At 44.3% G+C, this 10943-nt stretch overlaps 1 protein-coding gene across 1 annotated transcript in view; it reads left to right on the forward strand.

Moving 5' to 3' along the window:
* The window catches only part of DCAF6 (DDB1 and CUL4 associated factor 6), a gene marked incomplete at its 5' end in the record, with an annotated part of 184359 nt that overhangs the window by 124874 nt on the left and 48542 nt on the right, over window positions 1-10943 (forward strand). Inside the window, one exon of the mRNA XM_019523908.1 lies at window positions 2322-2427. Coding sequence (XP_019379453.1) covers window positions 2322-2427 — 106 coding nt within the window. The remainder of the gene's footprint in view (window positions 1-2321; window positions 2428-10943) is intronic.

A 10943-nucleotide genomic window follows, 5' to 3' on the forward strand; every position in this document is an offset into this window, starting at 1 on the left:
AGAGGGTCCAGAGGAGGGCCACTCGCATGATCAGGGGACTGCAGGGCAGGCCTTATGAGGAGAGACTATGGGACCTGAACCTGTTCAGCCTTCACAAGAGAAGGCTGAGGGGGGATCTTGTGGCCTGTTACAAACTAGTCAGGGGGGAATCAGAAGGCATTGGGGGAGTCACTGTTCCCCCGAGCACAGCCAGGAGTGACCAGGAACAACAGTCACAAGCTAGCAGAGGGTAGATTTAGGTTAGACATCAGGAGGCGCTATTTCACAGTCAGGGCGGCTAGGGTCTGGAACCAACTTCCAAGGGAGGTGGTGCAGGCTCCTACCCTGGGGGTTTTTAAGATGAGGTTAGATGAACACCTTGCTGGGGTCGTTTAACCCCAGTACTCTTTCCTGCCATGGCAGGGGGTCGGACTAGATGATCTTCTCAGGTCCCTTCCGACCCTAGAAACTATGAAACTATGAATCTTTGTCTTAAAAGAGGACTTTTGATCTGGAGAATACTTTTAAAATGGCATATTTAATCATGTCCATTTTCCTTCCATTTGTTTTTCATTTTGTTGTCTTTATTAGGGGAGAGAGATGTGTTTTAAAACTGGAATTTTTCTGTCAGATAAGCTTAGCTATTCTTTTAGATTTTGCAGTGGCACTGTGAAGACACAGTTTGATGCTATAATTATATAGAGAAATGTAATTTACTTCAGTGGGCAAAATTTAACATTTATTGTGAGTCTTGTACGTTATGGAAATAACTTATAAAGTTAGAGACTTACGGTTATGGTTTCATAACAAGATCAAGCAAAAATGCTTTTTGTGAGGAAGATGGGGGTTTTTGGGGGGTTTTTTGTTTTTTTTTTGAAACTTCAGTACCAACAGTAGGGAACAGCACATTGATACTTAAGAAATAGCATATGAACACTATATCAATAGCAAATCATGACTAAAATTTCCTTTTTTATGCAAGGGTAGAGTCAGGGCCTGAACAGGCATGCTTATACCAGTATAATCAGCATTACTGATGTAGAAAGGAGCAGACAAGCAAGGCAGGTCATAAAACTGGAATAACTTTACTTATTTGGTGTGACATTACCAAAAGAATTGGGTAAAATTCAACTGGTGTAAGTAACACTGGTTTAAGTTGATGTCTGCTGTCATTCCTCAATAGCCGTATGCCAAAGATAGACAAGCTACTACTGTGTTTTGCCACTAGGTGGTATTGTGCCCCCTGTTGCTTACAGCTACCCTGGGAGAGCTGCATGCCTCTCTGTTCCTAATCCTGGCATAACTTACATTAGTAATTTACAAACGGATGTAAATTATATCAAGATATGTGTATGGTATAACCAGGCCTCAGGTGGACTATTGATAAGATGCATTTGGGGTGTAGAAATCCAGAATTCTCCTCTTGGGCTGGATCCAGAGAAAAAAAACCGCAGCTTTCAAGCAAGTTTGTATCTGATACTAATCACTCTGACCTTTAGTAGCAGACATTGACAATTGCAATCTTAAGTGTTTTTGGTGAGGAGGACTGTGGTATAGATGGACCTACTGGCCGTGAACATCCTTCAGGAAAGAATGTGATGATGTTTGTCATTGAGTCCAGTCCACCATTGCCCCATGATCTGTTAATTCTATTCATCAAAGTTCAGAACTCCTGTGGTCTGCTGTTTGTTCTTTCCCAATGTGGATTTCTCCTGTTGCTGAAGTTTGAAAGTTCTTTCCCCATCCACTTTTACCATGTAAAACAAAGTTTTGTGTCCCTCATCTGACTTGACAAAACTCTGTAAGGGCATTTGTAAGTTCAGGACATTTGTCTGGTTTCCATTCATAACACAAAAGAAATGGAATGGGTCACATTTGTCCAGAGTACTGAATGTCACCCACAATCTTTCTGAAATATGTTTTCACTTCAGTTAGATGTTGACTACCACTGCTGAAAATGTATATTGTTAATTCCTGCTGTTTGTGCATTACATATACATTGATTCTCTTCACAGAGGACCAAATTATTACTTTGTGTTTATGGCTCCTATGCATGTCAGTGAGACTCTCATAGTTTTATCTAAGGAGAGCATATCCCTCATTAGTTGGCGTGAATATAAATAGTTAATTATGGGCTGAACCCTAACCTTTGCAAAGTGTGGATTTGGTGTGATCAGTATGAAATGTTTAACTTCTGTTTGGGCTGTATGTGACTTCTGAATAGATTTTACTGGAGCCAACCATGTTTGGTTTTGTTAAATGAATGATAGAACTATCTACACAAATATACACATTCTATGTTAAATACTGACACTATTCAAACCTTATTAACCTTGTTACAGAGTGTGAAAAGCCACGCACAGGAACAGGTGAACCAGTTTTAAGTTTGCACTACAGTACAGAAGGAACAACTACAAGTACAATAAAACTGGACTTCACTGATGAGTGGTAAGAAGGGTTGTGGGGTTTTTTTGTGGGAAGGGGTTTCGTTGACACAGTTTTTCATATTTAAATAGCAATTATTTGGTTTTACTCTTTCAAAGTTTTATTACCACTTGCTTCCTCCTGTTTCACAGTTTTGTTATATTATTGTAATAGTGACTGTCTACCTAAGAATAACCTATTTTATTTGTTCTGTTTTCATACAGTTGTTATAAGAATGCTAAAAAGTAGGCAGTATTCTTTTTAACCTTAATCTTTAAACACAGGAAAAGAAATAGATAGAAAGTAAGAAAAACATGGCTATTATTAACACTGTGTAGGTGAGTTCTAAAAGAACATCAGTATTAAAATAACATGGATTTGATTTTTTTGAGCTAAATAAAGTTTCTGAGCAGACAACTGCAGAAACATTTTAGTTGTGAATTTTGATAAATAGTTTTAACAATAATTATAGTAATACTTCAATATATGGATCATCTTCAGTAGTTTTGACCTGAATCTTAAAATACTTCAGGAAAAAATATACTCCTGGGATATACATCAATCAAGTATCCTCAGATTTAAGAAAAGTAATTTAAAATGTGGTGGGGGGGAGAACCTCATAGTTGTTTTTTCTTTTCATGGTACTCAGCAATCTAAAACCTTGTAAGAAAAAGAAAAGTCAAGTCAACTGAAAGGTGATCTGATAGGCTAGGGACAGAAGTTACACACAAACCATATAAGTGATCAGAAACTGGTTCAAATTTGTAACACAACAGAAGTTCACTGCACATAAATCACTTTCAAAATGGCTGAAACCAGTTTAAGATAAACCTGGATGGATGTAATATCAGATTTAACAGATTTAAGTTAAATTGGTTTATTGAACTTCTGTCCCAGATCCCCCCTCCAGATTCCAGTTAATTGACAGTCCACCAGCATCCCAGGATGCTTTGCACATCTTCTGCAACCCTTCCTCACAGCATGGGTGGACTAGCCTTAGCTCATGCTTGTCTGCTGCAGCCAAGGTGGGGACGTGTGATCTAACACCCTCCTAGCTTCTGGTCTGCGCCCCTGCAGACATGGGCTGCATTTCTGGAATTAGAAGTGAATGTCTGTTCACTTGTTGGCTCCATCCACACATCTTAGACTAACCTGCAAAGATCGAATCAATTCTGTGCAACTTCTGAAAAATTATGGTTGCCTCTACCACCATGACCCCCATCCATAATTGGGGCCTTCAGACAGTGCCATGAGGAAAAATGTATTTAAAGACTGTGAAGTGGTTGGATACTGCAGTGTAGATAAATCCATGTGAGATGAAATCCATTACCATCTCTTTTGAAAATGACTGGCACTACAGCCATCATTTCCTACATTCTGGTGGCAGGCTCCAGAAGTTACTTCTGTTCCTGCTCTACTACTTCAGCAGACTTCAGATCCATTCTCTGTAACTGGCCAGATCTAATGTTGTATATACTTGTCCATCACTAGTATCTGAATATCTTCCAGGCAAACAACTTGCCCTTTTCTATGCTGGCAAAAGGCAGGCTAATTTTTAAAAATTTTGTTGTTTAAAGAATAATGAACAACATCGAGTACTCACTTCCAGCTCTCATTCATTTAAATGAGAAAAAAAGTATAACCTTCCTTAAAAACTGCAGCTTAAATACAATGCACAAACTGTACCCTGTAATAGTTTAAAACTCATTCCCCTAAGCACTTGACTCCTGACTCTAATATCTGCATGGGGGTATGTTTGACTTCAGTGAAAATTCTGTGGGTTTGGAATATGCACCTGAGAAACCTTTTGTGATGGATGTGATTAGTTAAACCTAATTAGAAATATGGGTTGATGGGGTATATCTACCCAGCTCAGCACAGCACCTTGGAAAGATACCCAGTTCACTCTGAACTAGGGTTGGCAAGCTAGCTGATTGACCAGTCAAATCATGTCAGTTGACTGCCTATTATTTGACCCCGGTCAAAAATTGTCAAATATTCTATAAAGCCAAGAATGCCCTTGTATATGTGGTGGCGTACCTTTTTTTGTAGTATCATAGCGTCATCTGTTAGCAGGGTCAGGAGACTGTATCAGCAGCATAGTAAAAATAAAAAACTAAGCAGCATAAAATAAAAACAACCCTTCCCCTGATGGCTGTCTGCTGTGACTGCAGGCATCTCCAAATGCAAACACAAAATGCCTGAAGAGTTAGCCTATTCCCTGCTTTGCATAACTAAATTTTAAAAACTGACTATGTCTTTTATAGCTGCTAAGTAGAGCTGTGCGAAGCTTTGGTCCCTGATTCGATTTGGTGGCCGAATCTCTGAATCCAGATCAAATCAGGAGACCCTTTAATCTCTCTGAATCGAATTGGAACTCTCCAAATTGATTCGGAAAGATTTGATGATTTGGACATAGACACAGCTTTAGATGTTTTTTCTACATACCTCAAGGTACCAGACGGCTCGTGAATGCTAAGATGCTGGGACAGGTGAAGCATCCCACAGAAGTGGGGGGGGCGCTCCCCAGCGTGCTTGGCAGCAGACCTGGAAATGGAGCAGAAGTACTTCTGGTCTACTTCTGGGTCTGCCAGGGAGTGCACTAGGGGGCCCCCTGTGCTCCCCCAGCTTGGCAACTGGGTGCCTCCTGGGTTTGGCGGGGGGACCTGGCGTCCTCCCACAGCCGATGGTGAGCCAGGGGGGATGTGGCCCCCTCCTCCCCCCACGTGCTCAGCAGCAGACCCGGAAGTGGATCGGAAGTACTTCCAGTCCATTTCTGGGTTCACCGCTGAGCTCATGGGGGGTTCCCACATGCTCCTGTGGGATGCTCCATCTGCCCCAGTATCGCAGCATTCACGAGCTGCGCCTGGTACCTTGAGGTATGTAGAAAAAATATTTAAAGCTGTGTCTATGGCTGAATCATTGATTCTCTGAATTAGCATTGAATCTTCAGATTTGGATTCAGCTGAATTGAATCGGGGACAGTGATCCGAATCAACAAATCAAATCACTGTCCCTGATTTGGGCCAAATCCAAATAGAATACAGCCCATTTTGCACACTCCTACTGCTAAGTTTGTTTTGTTTCTGTTTAAGTTTTGTTGGCAACAGTTCAGGCCTGAGGTTTTAGGATTAAAGTCAAGAAAAAGAAGAATTGTTCAGTCTTTAATGTCATTCACATTCCCACTTGCCTAACATGGATTGTTATAACAATTCTTTACTATTTTTTAGAATTTTGCAACAACCATTAACTAACTTTTTTTTAAGTCAAAGTATCTAACTTAACTGAAGATTGAAGTCTCTCTCTTCACTGTTGTAATTAATTTATGCTTAAAATATTTTACCGTTATTTGACAATATTTGACTCATCAGCTGATCAAGTATTTTTTTGATGACTCAAGTGCCCAATGTTATTGGGTTTTTGACTGGTATCCAATGTCTGTGGCGTACTGATAGCCATATTGGCCGCAGTCATACGGCACCACATACCACACGTTCAGTTCTCCATGCTGCAAGGGAGCAGCATGGAAGGTTTTTTTGACCCCTGGATATCCAGGGGTCAAAAAAAATCACAGGAAAAAAAAAAAGCAGATTGGCGCACATGGTGGGAGCATGCGCCACCCAAAGTTGGAGCCTGGCCAGCTGGAGCTGCATTCCAGTGCTGGCCAGACTTCATGCAACAGGATCAGCGCTGGGAGGCCCTCAGGACTCCAGGTAAGGTTTCTGGGGCCAGCCCAGTGCTGGCTCCAGCCTCCTCTACTCCACCCATGGTAACTTGCTGCACACCAGAGTGTGCATGGTGCAGGTGTTTCCTGTAGGGTTGCCAACCCTCCCAGATTGGCTGGGAGTCTACTGGAATCGGCATCAATCTCCTGGTGACTATTGAAAGCAATCCAGGAGATGGATATTGTGAACGGATTGAACAGCCAATAAATGCCCTGTGCATGTGCACAACCACAGTGCGGCATGCAGGAGGTCAGGAGCACAGCCTGGCAGCATGGAGAGCATCCAGGTCTGGCCGGTAAGTCTGTTGTGAGGGAAGGGGCATGGCAGGGGGGGACAAATCAAGGCCTCAGTGGTGAGGGAGGGAGTGAGGCCAGGGCAGGTGCTGCACAGCCGGGGCAGAGCACAGGGCGGAGCTGCAAGTGCCTCGCCTAAGGGTTGCGGGGTGGGGGGAAGCTTCTGCTGCTACACACGCCCCATGAGGGGTGCTGGGGCGAGGGTGGGCTGCTGCTGTTGCTGGGGGTGGCTCCAGACTCTTCCTGGTAGGGGGGTTGGGCTGGGGCTGTACTCGGGGCAGGCAGCCAGCAGTGGTGCTGCAACAGGCCCCAGCCTCCCCGCCCAATAGAGCCCCTCCCAGTGCAGCCTGGCCCAGCCCTCTGCTGGAAAGAGCCTGGCACTGGCCCCAGTCCCCAGCAGCAGCCTGCCCTCGCCCTGCAGGCAGATCTGGGAGCACATGCCCCCCATGCCCTCCCCAGGTTTGCATAGTGGTGGGAGCCATCACTCCCTCCTCACGCCCCCCAGATGAGCTGCTTATGGCTGCACTCCATGCTCTGACCCAGCTGTGCAGCGCTTGCCCCAGCCCACTCCCTCCCTCACTGCAGGGACCTCAATCTGCATGCCCCTTCCCTCCCCCCTTCCCCCACAACAGACTTTCCAGCCAGACTCTGCTTTCTGAGCTGCTGGGCTGCATATCGGTAACCAGATTGGTATCAGTACAGCTTGTTAAAAATTGGCCATCAGTATCAGCCCAAAAAATCTTTATCAGTATACTCCTATTAATGACATTGCGTCATGTTGGGAGAAAAAAATCTCCTGGAATAACTTCAGTCAGATTTGGCAACCCTAGTTTCCCAGGAACAGCTAACTGTGGCACAAGGTGCGCTGCCACTGGTTATCCCCAGCGAACCAGATGTCCATGCACATCTGGACATGGCCATAGTGACCTTAATTTTGCATGTTGATCAAGCGAATATCCCGCTTGTTGTCTAAACCTGGTAATTTGTAGAATGTGCTGTAGATTATCATCTTCTGTTAGATCTTTAACTGAATCTACATTTGCAGCTTTTGACATTTTTTTTGTTGAATATTTTTAGAATGTGCAAGTCCTACAGCAAGTGCAGAACACTAGAATTTTTGTTAATTTCATTGACTAGAGCTGTTTTATGTACTAAATTACTGTGGTAACGAAACTACTTTCTGTTGTTGTGTGATGTGTGTGATATACCATTGTTACGTGACATAAATAATATTAAAATCGATCTTTTTTTAAACTGGCCAAAGTACACTACAAAACTCAGATTCAAATTTCTGCTCATGGGAAAAGTGATTTTTGAAAATGACATAAGGAGTTATGTATTTGTTTTCCCCAGAGATTCCACATAAAATGTGCTTGGTTTACAGGATTTTTTTCTTACTACCAACATCATAAACACCATCTGGCATCTGCAAATCCAGTTGAACAATTTCTTCCTTTTACATAATCACCTGTGGTAGTTTGACTTAGGCTGACATTTGGTGATGGATGAAAATGAATAGACTTTAGCTTGCTCCCAGGTAGCCTTTTTGATTATATAGTAGAAGTGTGTGAAGTGGGCAGTATTCGATTCGAATTCAGCCTGATTCGGGGGACAGTGGTTTGATTCGCTGATTAGGATCACTGTCCTGATTCAGATTCAGCCAAATCGAAGATTTGATTCTGATTCAGAGGATTTGGCCATAGGCACAGCTTTATATGTTTTTTTCTATGTACCTTGAGGTACCAGGTGCATGCTGAGATGGTAGGGGGGATGGAGTGTCCCACGGGAGGGTGGAGGGTGCATTCCCGCACACTTGGCGGCAGCCCTGGAAGTGGACCAGAAGTTCTGGTCCACTCCTGGGTCTGCCACTGAGTGCCTGGGGGGTCTGCCTCTGTGCTCCCATGGGACATTCCATCCGGCCTACCATCTCATCGTTCAAGAGCCGCGCCTGGTACCTTGAGGTACGTAGAAAAAACATAAAGTTGTGTCTGCTGGCCAAATTGTCGAAACTCTCCAAATCTCTCCGACATGATTCAGAGGGTTCCGATTCTATTCGGAGAGATTAAAGGGTCTCCTGATTTGATTCGGATTCAGAGATTCGGCCACCAAATTGGGCTGAATCTCCTCTGAATCAAATCAGCGACTGAAGCTTCGCACAGCCCTATTGTATTGGAGTCAAAACCCTTGGCTTCTCATGCAAAAAGCTTATCTACTACCAATCCATTACAAGAGAGTTCTTCTACCATGTGGCCCCAAAAGTAGAAACTAAAGCTGCTTACAGACATTACATTTTTTTTTTTTAAAGTGGTGCTTCAATATAAACTTGGTGCACCCCTGTGCCAAGCACAGCGCATGCCCAGAAGAGGCAGTGCATTAGTTGGAGCCAGCTTGCCTGACATCTGTATAGATTGGGCACTTTAGTAGGACTTTTTAGGTGCTTTAATCTAATAGCTGATTGACTCAGCTTTAGATAAAAGTGCCAACAAGTCTGCTGAAGTTCCTGATCTATACAGATGCAGCAGAGCCAGGTCAAAGTAATGTGCTGCTGCTTCTGGTAAAGCAAATTTTTTGGAGGGGGGTTGGGAGGGAGGGTGTTAAACATCTGCAAGCAGCCTGAGTTGTCAGCTGGGGCAAGTATCTTTAAGACTTGTTGATGGAGGCTGCTCTTCTGAAAGCATGCATCTCTGAAAGGCTACTGGAAAAAGCAAAATAAACTTCTCACTTGCACTCAAATGTTCTCTCCTGGTTTTTTCCTGTTTTGTTGTCTAACCTTTTTTTTTAAACAAGTGAATCTGATATTCATTTTATTTTTTATCGGTTTCCTGGAGATTCTCCAGTTTTTTCTTGTTGTCTTTCAGATGGGATAGAATTTTTAAGTAGTTCTTGAACATAGCTGAATTTGTATGCTGGATGCTGCCCTTAATGCAAGTCCTGTTTTCATAATGTATTTCCTGTAGATAACTGTCTTATCCTACCATGGAGGATAAGCAGGAGGAGGCTGTGAAGGCCCAAAGAAAAACAGAAGTATTTGATACTCTGTATTTCTTTAGGCTAGCCCAAAGTGTGACGATCCCCATGCGGATCAAAGGGGGCAAGAGTGCTCAAAACCCTCCATGGTTCACCAAAAGCATCCACAAATGCCTCAAAGCCAAAAAGGAGGCATACACCGAATTGAAGGGAAGAGCCATCACCAAGGAGGATTATATCTCCTTGGCTCGAGATTGTAGGTGGTCTGTTAGGAAGGCTAAGGCAGAGATGCAACTGCGATTAGCAACCCGGATCAAAGATAACAAGAAGTCCTCTTTCAAATACATAGGGGGGAAAAAGAAGGTACCAAATAATGTGGGGCCTCTGCAGGACATGCTTGGTAATCTGGTGGTAGCACCAGATGACAAAGCTAATCTCTTTAACAGATTCTTTACTTCCATTTTTCTGAGCAGACAGGGACATCCCCCCCCACCCCTGCCGGGATCCCTGACAGTCCCAGGGGAGGCGCAGCCAGGCCCAGGGTCAGTGAGGACCTAGTCAGGGAACTTTTGGAGGGACTAGACGTGTTCAAATCAGCAGGTCCTGACTGTCTCAACCCTAGAGTGCTTAGGGAATTGGCAGAGGTCATTGCAGGACCCCTGGCACGGCTTTACGAGCACTTGTGGTGCTCTGGTGAGGTGCCTGATGACTGGAAAAGGGCCAATGTGCTCCTCTTTTTCAAAAAAGGGAGGAAAGGGGACCCAGGAAACTATAGGCTGGTTAGTCTTACCTCGGTCCTGGGGAAGCTCTTTGAGAAAATTATCCAGGAGCACATCTGCGAGGGGCCAGCAGGGGAGTTTATGCTTAGGGGCAACCAACATGGGTCCATTAGAGGGAGGTCCTGTCAGACCAACCTGGTTGCCTATGACCAAGTCACAAAAGCCTTGGACGCAGGTGTCGCGGTGGATGTAGTCTTCCTGGACTTTAGGAAGGCCTTTGACACTGTCTCTCACCCCATTCTCATTAAAAAATTAGGCGTGTGTGGTGTCGACGACTACACAGTCAAATGGGATTGCAAATTGGCTGGGAGGGCTGTACCCAGAGAGTGACAGTGTGGCCCTCCCAGCCAGTTTTCGACCTGGAGAGATGTGGGCAGTGGGGTCCACCAGGGCTCAGTCCTCGGGCCCACACTGTTCAATATCTTCATTGGCAAATTGCACAAGGGGGTGAAAAGCACCTTGTTCGAGTTTGCGGATGACACTAAGATGTGGGGAGAAGTGAGCACACTAGAAGAGGCTACAGGCTACAGCTAGATCTGGACAGGTTACAGAGGTGGGCAAATGAGAACAGGATGGGTTTCAATGCAGACAAGTGCAAGGTGATGCACCTGGGGAGGAAGAACCAGCAGCATACCTACAGGCTGGGGAACTCCCTTCTCGTCAGCACAGAGGCAGAAAAGGGTCTTGGAGTCACTATTGATTCCAAGATGAACATGGGCTGACAATGTGAGGACGCAGTCAGGAAGGCTAACTGCACTTTGTCCTGCATCCACAGA

Source organism: Gavialis gangeticus, unplaced genomic scaffold (assembly GCF_001723915.1).
Source record: "Gavialis gangeticus isolate Ggan-Ray unplaced genomic scaffold, GavGan_comp1, whole genome shotgun sequence".
Taxonomy (NCBI): Eukaryota; Metazoa; Chordata; order Crocodylia; family Gavialidae; genus Gavialis; species Gavialis gangeticus.